A 16,677-nucleotide genomic window follows, 5' to 3' on the forward strand; every position below is an offset into this window, starting at 1 on the left:
GGGATTTTCAACTTGAAGTAAGAAAATATGTAGACATTGTAAGAATATAATCTGCGTGGTGATCAGTGGGTGTAGGGTGTGGGTGTCACCTGGCTGGGTGTGCTCTGCTCACTCTTCTTCCATAGAATCACAGAATCCTGGAATGGTTTGGGCTGGAAGGGACCATAAAGTTCATCCAGTCCCAAGGGCAGGGACACTTTCCATTGGCCCATATTGCTCCAAGCCCAGTCCAGCCTGGCCTTGGACACTTCCAGGGATAGGGCAACCACAGCTTCTCTGGGCACCCTGTGCCAGAAGAATTTCTCTCTGAGTGCTTCACCAAAATCTGCATAAACTTCTGGGCTCCCGTGGATGGGGATGTTTCACTGCTGTGGAACAGCCACCCAGCTTTGCTGACATGAAGGGGTTCCCACAGAAACCCCTTGTGCTAAGTGTGCTGAAATTGTAGGAATATCACACTGGAAATCCGACATCCTGATCTAGCATCGGTTCTTACAATAGCAACTGCTCTCCTGTAGAGATTAAAAAAAAAAAATAAAAATTTAATGATTAGTTTTTCTTGTGTAATTCCCATGTCTGAGTGAATTCCCTTTGGTTGCTCTCAAGGGCCTGTTCCCTCAGCTGCAATTTTGATTAGTAGGCTGTGAAACAGAGAAGCACTGTCAAGTGTGGACCTGCCAAACCTGGGGAGACACCTAGAGCTGTTTAGATCCGGGTGTTTGCACTGGGTGCTGTTTTTTTCCAATCTGCTGCTGATCACATGTAGTGCCACTGTAAGTTCTGTTCTCTATGCTCTGCAGTACAGAAAATCTCAGAATTCCTGATTGCTGGCTATGGTTTTAGCCTCCTGAGGCTGCACTGGCAGGGGGAGATGTGAGTTTTTGTGCTTTTTAATGTCTGTTTTCTCTGTTCTGAATTTCAGGAGAGCTCATACCCTGACAGTCCTGTTCATCCTCACGTGTGCACTGGGCTACGTAACCCTGCTGGAAGAGACTCCCCAGGACACGGCCTACAACACAAAGAGGTGAATATCTGAATATTCACAGGTGTGTTTTGGAAAAGGAACCTTCAGTCCTCCAGACCTTCCCCTGTGGAAGTTCCTGTTCCCTTAGGAAGTTACAAAACCAGTCATAAGTCCATAAGCTTCTCTTATGCTGATCATTGAATTAAATTTCTAATCAGGTTAGTGTCACTGTCAGGCCTGTGGCTGCTCTGTGGTGTGATTTAAAGCAAAATAGAAAAAGCTTACTAAAGTCTTCTGGCTGGGCTTCTTTGGCAAGGGTTCTGCCTCTGTTTCTTGAAATAGCCTTTTCTTAAAAATAACCTTTCCTAAAAATAACCATAATTTCAAAATGCTGGGAGCTCTGACTAATTTTTTCTGGCTCAAGTGCTTTTCGTAAAATTCTGTTCAAGATTTCAATACAAATCCTTGTTTTTTGTTGAAAATTGTTGTGAGAACGCATAGCCCCAGAGGGAAGCCCTGGGAAAATAAGAATGAATCTTACATGTCTGGTCAATTCCTACTGTAATTTAAGATGGTTCAATGTGGTTGAATTTCTCCCCTTTTAAAATACAACAGGGGAAAAAGAGGAGGTAGAAAAGTGGTGTTTTAAAAAGCTAGGTATGTTTTAAAAATATGCTGCAAAGCACCATTGCTAGAAGCAAGAAAATAATTGTTTTCTACCAGTCTGGTTTCTTAAATATAATGAAATTTTCCCCCTTGCTGTTGATGGGTTTTTTTTCCTCTTTTTGTACATTTCTGAAGTGACTCAGGATATAGCATCCATTGTCTTGGAGATGCAGGAATTGGGATATTTCCTGAGATAATCTTGGCTGTTGTTCTGGCAGTCACACAATGCCTGGGGGTAATGGAACTCACACTGTGCCCCACTGAGAGCTGGAATTTCACACGTGGGGGTGACATGGGATGAGCTGGGAAAAGTTCTGGAAGGTTTCTGTGTGAACAAATGCCATTTTATTCCCAGTCATAATGAGGGAGGCCAGGCTGGAGGGGTGGTGTGGCCTGGAATGGCCACTTAGAATGGGGAAGGGGAAAAGCTGAGAGAGAAGTGATGACGCATCCTTTGGGAGTAATACGGAGCTAAGGTGACTCAGTGGAATATCTTATTATTGAGCTTAGAGCCTCTGCTGCCTTAATCAAAACAAACCCAGGGAAGATTAGTCAGCAGGTGGATCTTTGTCTCAGGAAACAGGAGTTGTTGTCTGCTTATCCAGTGCCCAGTTGTTAAAATCAATTTACAGCATCATGCCGGGGAAGGGGCAGCAAATGGGCTTTGCTCACTCCTGCAGCTCTGCAAGGTCTTGGCACAAAAATCCTTGAAAAGCAGCATCCTGAGGCTTGGACTTGATCTTCCAAATATTCCAGGTTTCATGTATCTCTGAACAAAAGGAGGCATTTCAGAGCAGGATAAGATGGGCACAGCGTGCATCCATTGCCCAAATTATCACAGATTTTGTATGTTTGCTTCCATAATTTAAAATCCCTTATCCTGCCCCAAGACCTTTGTCAGTCCTAGTGTGCTGTAATGTGATTCCAAGTCCCATCCAGCACGAGGCTGTCCCTGTGTGCCGGTATTCCTCGGGAACACTCGGGGCCTAATGACCAGGAGGGGTTTTGTCACCAGGGAGCGGAGTCTGGAGCTGTCACGGGGTTTTATTTCCACCTCCTGCACACTGACAGTGGAGCAGTGTCTGGGGTAGGTGCAAAGCCTAAATAGACACTTCCAAAGGCTGCAGCCTCCTTTGTTTCCGTGCCCTGGCTGAGGTGCCCTTGTGAGCTGCAGTAGGTGCTCAGAGCAGTAAATGGAGGTGAACTTCCCGAATTTGCTGGCTCTGTTTCCCGGACTGGAGTCATGGAATGGTCCCACCTTCCCCCCTGTAAAAGCAGGATTATGTCACCCTATGAAAGTGCTCCATCCAGTCCCTGGCAGGAGCAGGGTGAGAGGTGAATCCGTGGAATCGCTCATGGGAAGTGATGGACACGACCCGAGTGAGAGCAGGAACCTCTCAGCTCATGGGTGTGGTCTCTGCGGCTGAGATTGGTGTTTGCATCTGTTGCAGGACTTTTTTCATCCTGCAGTCCTGCAGCGGGGCAGGGCAATGAAACAATTAGAGGAGGATTGGTTTGGGTTTTATTTTTAAGATAAGGCTGCAGGAGCCTTTTATATGTAAATGTAGTAAGAGTTCATTGGGATCACACACGTGATCGAACTGCCCCTGGTGTGAGAACAGTGGAACATTTCCTTTGTTAGGCAAGGAGAGATTGTGAACCTGTCTGATCCGTGAGAGCTTTATTCCCACTGTTCTTCCAGGCATGGGATAGCTCATCCTGACTGACAGCTGTGACATTCTCCTCTGTTCAGCCTGGGCTGAGCACCAGCTCAGAGTGTACCCAAATTAACACTGAGCACCTCCTCTGCGTACTGTGGAAGAATTCCACAGCTCCCAGATTCTTGGAATGCTGAGCCGAGTGTCTTGGGCGGGAAAAAAAGTTCTTTTTTTCCATTAAAACGCATTCAGGTTTAAAAACACCAGTGTGCTTCAGGCTTGTATGTTGAATTTCCAACTGGGAAACGTCTCTCCTGAGATGCTCTTTTACATAGGTCTTGGCAATCCTTGCTTTCCATGGGGACAGGTCCAGGGATATGTGGGTTTGCATGCTGATCTCCTGCTGCTGTGGCCGAGCAGCCACAGGGAAATGGAGGTAACAGGAGGCCAGAGCCCTCTGCCAGGGCTTGTGGTACCCTGAGGGGGATGTACCAGCTGTGCCAGCATGGATCCAGCCCGGGAAGGGACAGGGAGTGGGAGCTGGCCCCTTGAATCCCAGGACAAAGGGCCATACACAGCTCCTCATTGTCCTGTGTGTCTGAATCGACTCTCAGCACAAACAAGAGTTTGTTTGTGCTGATGGAGCTGCTGCCAGCAGCTCACTTTTTTTTTTTTTTTTTATTTGGTTGGCAGCAGCTCACTTTTTTTTTTTTTTTTTATTTGGTTAAGTGCTAAAATTATTTTTGTGGGCACACTTTGGTATTTTATGCCTTCCTGATTTGCTGCTCAGGAAAATCCATTGGCTGTGTCCAGCCAGGTGAGAAGAACCCCTCTTAAGTGCTGGAGCATTCCTGCCTCAGGCCAGGCTGCTGCTTAGACATTGGAAGCTTCCTAAGGAGGTAGATTAATGATAAGAGGGAAAATTCAGTTACCACTGAGGGGGGGGGAAAAAAAATAAATTATGGAGCTGGTGTGATTATGCAAATTTGTGATTTGCTTCCAAACTTCCTGTGGTGAACTTGAAGTAAATGAATATATCTGGATCCTCAGCATATTTCAACACAGCTGCTCTTGGGCTGAGAGTGGATTTTAGAGGAAGGAGCACAGCTAAGCTCCTGTGGTGATTTGCATCCAGGATTTGAATTCCAGCTTTGGGAAGACAATCCTCCCAAGCCCAGAACAATGGTCTGGACCCCTCAGTTTGTGGCTGAGCCGGGATGGGGTTGTCACACCACGCAGGACTGAAGCTTCCAGATTGCAACCAGGGACTCAAAATGCAGAATATTCTCATTATTGGAGGTCATCTGAAAGGGTTTTGTCCTCCAGATCTTTGGAAATCCCCATGGAACTGTCCATTCACAGATGCATTCAGCACCTAATTCTGGTGTGCTTCCCGGTGTTTAAAGCAAGCAAAACTACTGAGCTACATCTGGTAACTAAACCCCATTTTTGTTTTCAGGAAGCACAAACATTTATACTCAGAGGTGAATGCTACAAAATAGTTTCTGTAAATTCTTTACTGCTCTATTTTGAAAGATTGTTTGACATGTTTAAAGCACGAACAGTCTCCTGTTGCTTCTGGTTTGTAACATTTTTTTCTCTGGCAGCAAAATTACTGTGTATTTTGTGTGACTTCTGCAGACAGCCATTTTATTTGCAGTCAGGGGTTGCATCATTTTCTGCAAACACAGACTGAGCTCTTTCCCAGTTGTCCATCCTTTCAGCCAGCTCTTAAGCAGGTGATATGAGACAGCAAGCAGGATCCAGTGGGAGTTGAAGTGCAGTAAGAAGAACATTTTTGGATTGCTTTATGCCATTTAATCCATTAAAACTAATGGAACATACTCAGGGTCGTAGGTCTTTGGTACACTTGGGCTTCTGGTCTGATAATTTGTTTTTATTTAAAATCTCTGTTATGTTCCTTAGGCTTTGTGTTACGGTTCCAGCTCTTGAAATAGCAGCAGTGCTGGTGTGGTCTGGAAAACTCCTGCTTGTCTTTAGTTGCTTAAGAAGTTGTTTTGGAGTGGTGACAAGTCTGACAGCTCCTTTTTAAATTCCATGGAAATCTAGTGGAGCAGTGAGAGCTGTCTCACTGCTAAATCCTGTGTGTCTTTGTGAGCCAGTGGGAATAAAAGCTGCTCCCAGACACAGGGAAGTGTTTGGCTTGCTGTGATCTCAGCCTTTTTTTTGATTGTTTTTTCTGGATGGTGTCTGGATCCATTAGAGGTGGACACATTCAGCAGTTAAAAAACAAGGGCCAGACATTTCTCACATCAAAGAACATAATTTGCAGTCTCAGGAGGAGGATGAGGCAATAAACCAGGGTGCTCTGTTTTTCCTTCCAGAGGAATCGTCGCCAGTATCTTGGTTTTCTTGTGTTTTGGAGTGACACAAGCTAAAGATGGACCATTCTCAAGACCTCACCCAGGTAATTCACTTTGCTGGGATCACTGAAATACTCCTGAGGAGCTACCTGGTTTGTGAGGAAGGTAAATGTTTGTGTTGCCTGGAGAGCAGGTAAGTTGTAATTTCAGTAATCACAGGTTCCTCTGCACTGCACACTGCTCATGAAGGCTCCTCCGTAACCATCCTGTTGGGATTCCATAGAGCCTGGAGATCTGTTTGGATCTCCCTGGTTTTGGCTTCCTGTTGTTGGTAAAAAGCTCTGTGAGAACTCCCAGGTTCTTAAACCTGGATTTCCCCTGTTTGTCCTCATTTTTTTTCCTTCTCTCTGTGCTGGGACTGCGCTTGTGACCGTGTATCCGGTTCTGGAGCACTTCCTTGGCTCCATGTGCATTTTCCACAGGAAATTAGAGGCCCTTGATTTTGATTTTAAAGGTTTCTTGTAAGACTGGAAGTCTTGAAAGCATTTGAAAGCACAACACAGACCTGTTCCAGGTAATGTAATAGCAGATGAAACACGAAAATATTTAAATGACTTTGATCTTTTGCCTATTTTTAGATGTGAATCATTGAAAGAGAAAGAATTAAGGATGTTCATATAGGCTTAAATAATATTCCTGAAAGCATTGGGCTCTCCCACAGCCAAATAATGCTGGGTTTTATGCCAGAAATGTAACCCAGCAGCCACCCCACAGCCATCAGCCAAAGCAGGCGTGGTTCCAGAGCGGTGCCCTCAGCACACCTCTGCAAACCCGGGGGTTTATTCCATTTGCCTTTTTGATTAAATACCAGGTTTTAGTATTTCCTTCTGTTCCAGTTAATTGTGGCTCCTCCTGTAAAATGCTCCTTTTGAGGACACCAGTGGCACTGGGGTGCACCCAGTTTTTGAGGGTTTGTCTGGGCTGGTTTTATTCCCTAGAACAAAGCAGGGAAGTTTGGCTTTTGGTTTTGCCCTCAGTGTAACATTTCCCCATAACATTTTAGCATTGTTTTGAGCTTTCTGCTTTCAAATGTCCTCTCCAGAGCTGCAGGGTTACTTTGGGCATTTTTGTGATAATGTGATGCTTCCCAAATTCCTGGTTTCAGGGTGTGGAGCTATGTTAGGAGCTCCTCTGTCACTCCAGTCTTTTGGGATCATCTTCTCCGCTGTCCCTGCCTTCCCTGCTGCTCCTGCTCATTAACCTACTTTTCATTAAGGCCATTAAGGAAACTGATCCCAGCCACCACCTTAGTGGCACCTGTCCAGACTGGTGGCTTTACTTATTTTTTTTAGCTGCCTTCTCAGCATTCCCAGCTTTAGCCAGGGGCTTATCCAGCTTTGCTGTTTCCCTACTGATTCCACACAGTTCTCCAGTTTAATCATTTTGCTATGTGGATAGACACCAGTTGTCTCCCTGTAGTTCAGAAATGTAGGATTGTCATGGAAATAAATAGGTATGACTGTTCAGGCAAGACTTCACCGACTTGCCCTGCTTTTGTCCCGTTTTCCACTGGCTTTGGTTCCATCCAAACCTTCAGGCAAAGGGGGAGCACTGCTTTAGCCCTGGGAACAGTACAGTGCAAGGGACAGAGCTTAAACTCTGCTTGAGGATCCATTTATTTATTGGTGGGTGAGCAGCCAAATTTGGGGAGCATTTCCTGGTCAAATTAATCCTGGATACAGTCAGCATCAGTAGCCTGTCTCCTTAGGATTTGCAGATGACAGATATTCTTCCTTCTCCCTGCCAGCTCCTTTCCTGGAGCCTGGTGTTGTAGGAGCCCAGGGATGCTTTATTGCCTCTGTCAAGATAACACGTCCACGCTGTCATTGCAAAGAAATTTTCCATGGCACTTTCTAATGCTCTGAGAAGCAGCTTTTAATATTCCCAGCCTTTGCCAGGAATTATTTTGACTTGATACACGGTGTGTGACAGGATGAGATGTTCAGGGAGTAAATTGTGAGAGTGTGGAGTAACCTGTGGGATTGTGGGCTGGGATAACTGGGAACGTGCAGGCAGGGACCAGGCAAGGGCAGCACTGGTAATGCTGGAAGGAGCAGCTCCAGGAGAAGTGTTTTCCTCAGGCAAACAACCCACATTTTTGTATTTTTTACTCATTTAGCCCCCTCAAGCAGAGTGGGCCAAACTCTGAGCAGAAATAGGGAATGAGGCTGGTTGGATTCAGCTTTCTGGGATGTTCATGCCCTATTCCCAAGTCTCTGCAAGGCAGCAGTTTAATGTTTGATCACAGGAATCACTGGGTTATCTGGTGTGTCAATGATTATTGGAGACCTCCTTACTCAGGAGAAAAACCCTGATTGGAGGGAGGCAAAATGTCAAGTGAATTAAAGGACAACAAGTATTGGAGATGTGCCAAAAACAACCTTACAGCTAAAGCTGAGCCTGACCCAGGAGGAGAGAGAACAGTGTTTGTACATCCTTGAAAACATTTGGGATGCAAGTAGTGAGTGCATTCAGAACTTCTCGGGGACCTCTGTGAGCTGGGGAGAAACCACAGCACTAAATAAGAACCAGATCTCAATTTTTAATTACCTTTTCTTTGCTGAGCCTGCTCAGCCTGTGTACAGAGGGGAATAAAAGCTCAGACAAGGATTTAAATTGCTCTGCTTTCTGTGTCTACATCACTTTCAGGACCAGTCTGTCACATTGCTGACTGTGAGCAATGTAAAAATCTCTGGTACGAGGTTTATGGGTTAGAAAAAACAGCATTTTTAGGTATCTGGCAGTGACATTTAAAGGTGAGGGAAGTGTGCTGATGAAAGGTTAATTCACCCTGCTGGGTTGAATGTGGTTCCAGTTTGGAAAGAGGCTCCTCTCTTCCAAGTAATCCTGTGACCAGTGTAGGATATTTTTTTTTGCTGTTTGTTTTTTCCTGAGCTGCATTCTGGAAAGGCAAGAGGGTGAGAGCTACCACAGAGCTCTGAACTGCTGTTCTCTGGGCCACACCTGCCTTTTTATTTTCCCTTTTTCTTTTTTTTTTTTTTCCCAGAAGTGAAAAATAGGTGATTCTGATGAAATTAATTCAGCAGCTTTGCTGCAAAAAGGTCCCACCTTCCACATTGTGATCTCTTTTAATGATGGTGCCAGAGACTGCTTTTAAAAATGTGTGGAGTTTGTTGGCATTTTTGGTTTCTTTTTTTTTTTTTTTTTTTCCCATCTTCTTTGTTGTTTTGGTTTTGATTTTTTTTAAATAATTTATTTCCTACTTGAGGCTGAACTGGATAAAGACATGTTTTGGGAGAAAACATCTCCTGAGGAGCTCCATGGGGAGTTGATTTGGGGTTCTGAGCTGATAACTGTAGGCAGCTGTTTGTTTCATTCTTGTGTAATTTATGCCTGGCCCTGCTTTGAATATCAAAAGTTCCTACATTGCCTTGGAATCAACAGAGAAATTCCAAGCCAGGCCTGAGGGTCTTGGTTTCCTGGCAAACCCTGTTGGGATTCCTGTCCATCCATGCACCTGAGGAAGGAGAACTCCATTTATAACCAGGAAACACCTGAAGGCAGGTCTCATCCCAAGACATCTTTGGAATTTCAGTACCCACCCAGAATGTGTTGAGTTTTCCTGAATTCCCTCATGAGGAATCTTTGGATCTGGGTAGGGAAAGCTGCTGTAGCTGTGTCTGTACCCACCCTGCCTCTGCCCTGCCTCTCAGGGCAGGAAACAGAAACACTGAGGGAGTTCAGAGCCCAGAAGTCACTGCATGGAACAACAGCCAGGCTCTGGGATGGATCAGGGGCAAGAACGAGCCTGTGGAGCACAAAACCCCCATCCAGGATGGCCTGTGAGCCAAGGGCTGAGGCTGTCAGGAGAGCTGGAAGTGTGCAGACACTGTAATTTGGGCACCCTTTGGATTCAGGTGTCACTGGGGTGTGCACAGATCTGTAATCACACGTCTGGGGAGGGCTCCAAAGCAGCTGAGCTTTGTGTGGCATTTCTTCTGGAGAGTCCCAGGTGATCTCAGAGGCCTTGCACCCAGCACCTGCTGAACCTTTGGTCTGCTTGCTTTTAATTTCGTTCCAAGTAAAAGTGAAATTATCTGTGGGGTTTTGAAATGATTTCTGCCCCGTGGGGACACGACCTTGTCCTCAGGCTGAAAGCTGGGCTGCCAGACATGACTCCAGCCTGGGTGGGTCTGGAGTAGCCAAAGCTGGACAGGTCAGGTCACCTGAGACCAGGGAGAAAGTTCAGGAAGGATCAGGTTCTCCTCCAAGGACTGCTGGAAAGCATTGCAGGTGGCACATTCCTTTCCTTCCACTTCTGAACTGCTGAGTTTGTTGGGTTGAAGTGTTCTGGATCCCTTCTCCCAGATCCAGGTCAGTGCCTGAGCAATTCCAGTAAACTTACACAGTAGCCTGTGTGGGATTTGAAGATCCTTCCTGGTTGTATCCCTGAGGGAGGGTGGGGAGCACTGTGCTTGGCAGCTGGGAATTATAATTCCGTGGTGGGAGCGTCTCTTGAAGTGGAATTGGTTTCCTGAGAAGCTGTGGCCCATCCCTGGAAGTGTTCCATGTCAGGTTGGGTGTGGAGCAAGCTGGGACAGTGCAAGATGTCCCTGCCCATGGCAGGAGGTGGAATGAGATGGGCCTTCAGGTGCCTCCCAGCACAAAGCATTCCAGGATTCCGTGATATTGAAATAGATAATTAACTTATTTGCTCCAAAGCTGCTAACATCCCCTGTGTCTCTCTGCAGCTTACTGGAGGTTTTGGCTGTGTGTCAGCGTGGTCTATGAGCTCTTCCTCATCTTCATCCTCTTCCAGGTAAGTGACTGACACCTCCAGCTCTTAAATTCCACTTCCATGTGGAGATCCACTCCTTTGGGGTGTTTTTTTTTTTCCTGCTGACTACAGGAGATGCTCATTCATGCTGTTTAGTGAGACTGTGAGGCTGAGGGAAATGATAATGTTTCACCTGCTTTGACCTCCAGTCACCCTCAGCCCAGGGTAGATACTGTGTTGAAGTGGTTTTAGATGAGCTGGTGAGGGAGTTCATGTTCAGGAGCTGGTGTTTCACAGTGGAGTCTCTGCCCTGCTGGGCCATGTGTGACTCGGGGGGAATTCACCTGGTTTCACCTTTGGAAATACCTTTTACTTGGAGTGACAGGTTCTTTGTAGGTGTGGAGGTTTTGCAATAAACCAAACCTTCACACCCAGCTTTGTGTGGTGGCAGAAGCTGAGGAGGAGCTGTTTTTCATAGAAAGATGTGCCCTTGGTGCTTCCAACTTAAACAATTTTTACCATGTTCTTTTTTGACTACATTTTACCATACCTTGTTCTTTAGTAAATTGAGAGCTTTCCCCTGACTTTTACAATTCTCAGAAGTTAAAATTAAATATTTTTCGACAGTATCAGGCAGCTCTAAAAATCATTTTGCATGAGAGAAGGATGAAGAATGCTTTTTTTCTTTTCAAGGTTTTGCTTCTAGAGGTCATGTGAGCTTGAAGAAGTGAGGCTGGTCACCCTGGGTTTTCCCAGCCATCCTTTAGCATGATATTCCTGAGTAGCTGCAGTCAGATTGAGTAATTTTTATTGGTTGTACTGGTGTGGTTGTGAATTCCAGCAGAAAAGCCTGGAATGGCTTTGATTCCCTGTGGCAGTGTGTGGTGTCAGCAGAGATTTAGTGGTTAAGGAACTCCCTGCTGTTGCTCAGCTCTTCACTAAAAATACATCATTGCCTTGCCCAGGTTTAAATAAGGTTAAATTCTGCTGAGTCTGCAGGTGGCTGAACTTCCTGATAGCAAACCCAAGCTTGCTCGTGGCTGAAACTTGTCCCAGAGTTCATGTGACTTCAGCAGTTTATTCTGTAATTTTATTAGTGCTCTATTAATTAGTTCTGGCTTTGTCCTGCTTTGCTGCCTGTCACAGATGTTCCAGGGCCAAGCTTTGACCCACGACACTGGTTCCTTTGGGAAATAAATGCTGAGCAAATGTGTGGCTGATTTAGTGACAGATGAGTTCACATTTTGGTCATTTTGATCATTTCTTTTTGCTGCTTGCCTGGGACCTCACTGGGAATGGGTGTTGGGAAGGATGAGCTGTGTGAAGCTTCTGGGAAAGAGGGAGCACAGAGGAGTGGCTTGGGGTAAAGGGTTAAAGATCACTGATTTTTCAACTTTAATGTCATTCTGTAGCCATTTTTTGGCTAAATATTTAGGATTAGAGGCTCCAAGTCAGGTGTGTGTGTGCTGGGGGGTGTGCTTCAAGGCCTGGCTTTATTTCAAGAACTGTAACTGATTAGAGAAAAGGTTGATTTGAAGATCAATGTTGGCCTTAATTCTGTTTGTGCCTTCTGTGTGTGAATCCTTCAGGGGGATCCCGGGTTTCTGTGTTCCCTTGCAGACCGTGCAGGACGGGAGGCAGTTTATGAAGTACATTGACCCCCATTTAGGGGTTCCTCTGCCAGAGAGAGACTATGGGGGCAACTGCCTGATTTATGACCCTGGCAATGGAACTGATCCCTTCCACAACATCTGGGTAAGGAACAGACTCATTACCGAGGCTATTTTGGGGTAAAAAGCTTACTTTAACTCCTGCAGGTGCAGTTGTGAGTCTGGCTGAGTGCTGAATCAGAGCACAGCCTGTGACTGACTCTTCAGCCTCTTTATTTCTCTTCTCTTGACCTTTCCTGTCCATTAGATGGGGATGTGTCTCTTTGGATCCCAATTACCTGATTGCCCAGGGCTGAACTGTTCAACAGCTCTTCTTTCTCAGGTCATTGGTGTCAAATTTTCCCCTCAGAGTTTGGATTTCTTCGTGTGCTTGAGAAGTCTTCTCTGTCACCCTGAGGCACAAAGCTCTGAAGCTGCACCACAGAATCCCAGAATGATTTGGGCTGGAAAGATGATGTAGCCCTGCCTCCTGCCATGGGCATGGATGGGACTTCCACTAGTGCAGGTTGCTCCAGCAGCACTTTTCTGAGTCCTGAAAACCATCAGGTTCCTCACTGGCAGAAATTCCAGGGCGAAGGAATGATGGTTATTTGCAGCTCCCCGATTGCATGGAGTGAGGTGCACCTGAATCCTTTGGGTCTGCCCTGTAAATCTTCAGTGCTTCAAAAACTGAAATAACTGGAATCTTATAAAAGTGGAGGGAAAGGCACTGTGCCCAGGGACTGGCAGGGCTGGTAAGATTTAAGGAGCTCTGCTAAATTCTTTCCTGATGAAAGAATGCAAGTATTCATGTGTGGAAAAAACAGAAGTTTATTGGTTTATTGTTGGATTTTTCTTGGAGGGAAAAAAAAAAAGGTTATGACCTTCACTCTTTTCTTGGTTTTCAGGACAAGCTGGATGGATTTGTTCCTGCTCACTTTTTTGGGTGGTACTTGAAGGTAAGAATGGCTCATTTCAATATGGGAACTCTCCTCCACTGTTCCCAAAGCCTCACTGCTGCAGCTTTTGTGGTGCCAGGTCTTAAACCAGGCTGTTTGTAATACATGAAAATGCATGTCAATATGTGAAAAGCCTTTTTCCACTTTTTTTCTGTCTCCTGTCCATGTTAGGCCACCTCATTTCCTTCCAGAGCTTTGTTACATCAACAGGCCCCTTCCTTCCTCCACAGGAATTCACCCTGGGGTCAGATCAATAAAGAACTTAATTCCTGTAGCAACAGTAATGCTGGAAAGACCTTTGGAAGTGGAGTGTGGGGCTGGCAGTGATGGTGATATTCCCAAAAGCAGATGGTGGTGCTGCTTTCCCAGTGGCATCAGATCACAATTTTAAACCATTAAATGGGCAGTGGTTTAATTCTTTTTACTTTTCAGTCGGTATCAACCAACTGTGGAAGGAATTCCAGCTGTGCCTTTCTCTGGCAGAACATTCAACAGTGTTTTGCTGATTACTTTGGTCTAAATATTAGCTTTTTTTAACCCCAACAGACTGGCTAACTCAGGAGATTTTGCCCCCTGCAGACTTTATTTGGGTTTGCTATTTAAATAACAAACTGACAGAGCTCAGCTGTTTTAAAAACAAGCTGGGACTGTTGGTTTCTGTTTTCATTTAAAAGTGCAGTTCTGTGTGTGGTTTGGGGGATCCCTCAAAACCAGAGATGAATTTGCTGGTTGTGGGGAGGCCTGGACTTCAGCATGTTCTGTTAATGGACTGAATTCTAAATCTGGAAAACTTGGATCCTGTTCTTCCAAGAGAATTGCATTAGAAACTGAGCTGCCCAGCTGGAAGGAGACTTGCTGCTGGATTTCTTCTGGGCCATAGTATATTTTTCTCCTAAATATGTTAAATATTAGCCTATTTCTCTATAAAAAGCTGGAAGTTGAGTGTGTTGTCTCAATAAACAGAGATGGGCTTGTGTTTGGATTTTTTTCCTCAAATCTCAAAGCACCAGGATGGCAATATTGAGTATGAATGGGCCTCATTCATCAGAAATTATTGTGGCTTTGGACTCGTTTAGAGCCCATAAAAGCCTCTGAAAAGCCTTTTCTGAGCACTGTTAGAACGATGCTGCCTGTGGTGGTTGAGCACCCAGTAATTCCATGCATTTAACTAATTTCCCTCCTGCTGAATCCCATTTTTCCAGAATTCATCATAATCTGTACTCCTATGCTGATTTTGGCTGGGGTGGAGGTGATTTTCTTCAGTGTCATTCCTGTCTCTTGTGCTGGTAATGTTGATAAGTTGAGAGGCCTGTGAGCATTTTGGACCATCACATCAGGAAAATAAAATTGTCCTGAGTTTCCTGATCATCTCCTGGATACTGGAGATCAGATCTACAACTGCAGGTGTTTTTTAGCACCTGTTCAAAAGACTTTTTTCTCCTTTCAGACTCTGATGATTCGGGACTGGTGGATGTGCATGATCATCAGTGTCATGTTTGAGTTCCTGGAGTACAGCCTGGAGCACCAGCTCCCAAACTTCAGTGAATGCTGGTGGGATCATGTACGTACTGCAGGGGTTGGGGTTTATTTGGGAATACAGATTCTACAGGGAGGGCTAGGAAGTGATGAGAGCTGAATTGTACCCCGTGTGTGACTGCTCCCTGTTGAGTTTGTAGTGTGCTTGTCACTGTTTCTGTAATTTTGTGTGTTACAAACACTTGGACATGGTTAAATATTTGTTTGGGTTTATTTCACACCAGAGGGAGACTCTAAAGCTGTACCTGAACATTTTCAAATATTTGCTGATGGTGCAAAGCAGTAAAGCCTGAAATTCAGAGAAAGGCAAAACTTGGTGTGAGCTTAAAGGGACAACCTTTTAAAGTTGTGTTTTGTTTTCCTGTGAGGTGTAAGTTGGTGCCAGAGAGATCAGAATTCCCTGCAGTCAGGGCACACAGCTCTGGGTCTTTGTTTGGATGGATTTTGGGAAAGACCCAAGCTTGGAATGATTTGTTCCATGGCAGTATTTCCAAAAGTCAGTGAATTATTTGAGACATCAAGCCAAGCCATTTAGCCTTCAGAAAACCTGTGGAATTAACACTCTGTCCCACTTCCTGGAATGCAGAGGTCTGCCTGTAGTGATTCCCTTTCCCAAGCTCTCATGTTCCTTCCCCAGCATCATTCCTGTGTTTCTCCTTCCAGTGGATAATGGATGTGATCTTATGTAACGGATTAGGAATTTACTGTGGGATGAAGACTCTGTCCTGGCTTTCCTTGAAAACCTACAAGTGGCAAGGACTCTGGAACATTCCAACCTACAAGTAAGTTGAGGAGGAGGGAACTACACAGGCACAGCACAAAGTTTGGGTCCCTGTTCAAGAGGTTGGTTGTTCTGTTTGGGTTAGTATAGATTAAAGAATTCCTGGGTGTTCAGGTGACTCCAGGATGCAGTGACTTGTGGATGGGATTGTCGGAAATACATCTGTGTGTCCCAAACATTGCCTGATGGCTGGGAGTGAGGGCATCCTGTGGAAGTGAGCTTATTTGATGAAATGGTTTAAGGAGGTGCAGGAATCCAAGTTGGCATCATACTCCCATTCACAGCAAAGATCTGATCGGTCTTTTTGCATTCCGTAGTAACCACAACTTCACAGGAACTGGGACACTGGGAATTAAAATTTAATAAATCCCTTGTAGTCTTGTACCAGTAATGACCCATCATGCTCTGTAGTGTCTTTGCTGAGCAGAGCAGAACTGCTTACAACAGTGGGTGTAGTATATTAAAGCTTAAATTGATAATTAAAATAACAAGCTCAGAGTTAATCTCATTAAGTTGTAATTTTAATGGAGTAAACGGAAGTATTTTGCATATCTGAACTGGTGTCTCAAATGGAAACGCTGGCAGATGCCTCGTGCCTGCTTTTTCTTTGAGCTACAGTGGTTATTTTGCTTTCTTCCAGAGGCAAGATGAAGAGGATTGTGTTCCAGTTCACCCCGTACAGCTGGGTGAAGTTTGAGTGGAAGCCAGCCTCCAGCCTGCGCAGGTGGCTCGCAGTCTGTGGCATCATCTTTGTGGTGAGGACACCTCTCTGGCCCTTCTGTTTCCTGCTTCCAGGTTCTGTAACTCAGGCTGCAGCTCTGGGGATGTTCCTGAAGCTGAGGCCAGGAGGGATCCCTTCCCAGTGCTGCAGAGTAGGGGGCTGTATCTGTGTCTCTGGGACAGGTGACAGATTCACTGCAGAAAGGGTTGTCCTTGCCTGCTGACCACTGTTGCTGGCAATGGGAGCAATATAAACTGGGATCTTCTGGTTTTCAGCAAATTGCTGTTCTCCAAAGCACTGGCTGTGGGTGAAAGTAGCTCAGATCCCTTGGTTTTATGCAGGCACAGGTCACATTACAGCTGGAAAGGGCTGTATCCAAGGCCTCGGGCTCATATGAACTCACTCCTGAAGCACAGATCTGCTTAAATCATTCAGTTCTTCTAGATTTTTTTGTTTTGATGTTTTGTTGAGGTTTTTTTGCGTTTCACTGCACACACAGCACCTGAGTGGGTGGAGTTGTTTCATGCTGGGAATGCAGCATCTGAAATTCATTCCTGTGCCTGTGCAACTGAACTCATCACCCATGTGACACTGATAGGGAGGGTAAACTGGGAAGTTTAA

General features: G+C 45.3%; 1 protein-coding gene across 4 annotated transcripts in view; it reads left to right on the top strand.

Annotated features, from left to right (window-relative positions):
* PTDSS2 (phosphatidylserine synthase 2) overlaps positions 1–16,677 on the top strand; it is a 30,055-nt gene that overhangs the window by 7,466 nt on the left and 5,912 nt on the right. For all 4 annotated transcript variants that reach the window (XM_015630641.2, XM_015630639.2, XM_015630640.3 and 1 more), the window contains exons 2-9: positions 923–1,024; positions 5,634–5,716; positions 10,385–10,452; positions 12,031–12,165; positions 12,968–13,018; positions 14,466–14,579; positions 15,218–15,336; positions 15,976–16,090. In XM_015630641.2, the coding sequence (XP_015486127.1) occupies positions 923–1,024; positions 5,634–5,716; positions 10,385–10,452; positions 12,031–12,165; positions 12,968–13,018; positions 14,466–14,579; positions 15,218–15,336; positions 15,976–16,090 (787 nt within the window). The remainder of the gene's footprint in view (positions 1–922; positions 1,025–5,633; positions 5,717–10,384; positions 10,453–12,030; positions 12,166–12,967; positions 13,019–14,465; positions 14,580–15,217; positions 15,337–15,975; positions 16,091–16,677) is intronic.

The sequence above is a fragment of the Parus major genome, chromosome 5 (assembly GCF_001522545.3).
Source record: "Parus major isolate Abel chromosome 5, Parus_major1.1, whole genome shotgun sequence".
Classification (NCBI taxonomy): domain Eukaryota; kingdom Metazoa; phylum Chordata; class Aves; order Passeriformes; family Paridae; genus Parus; species Parus major.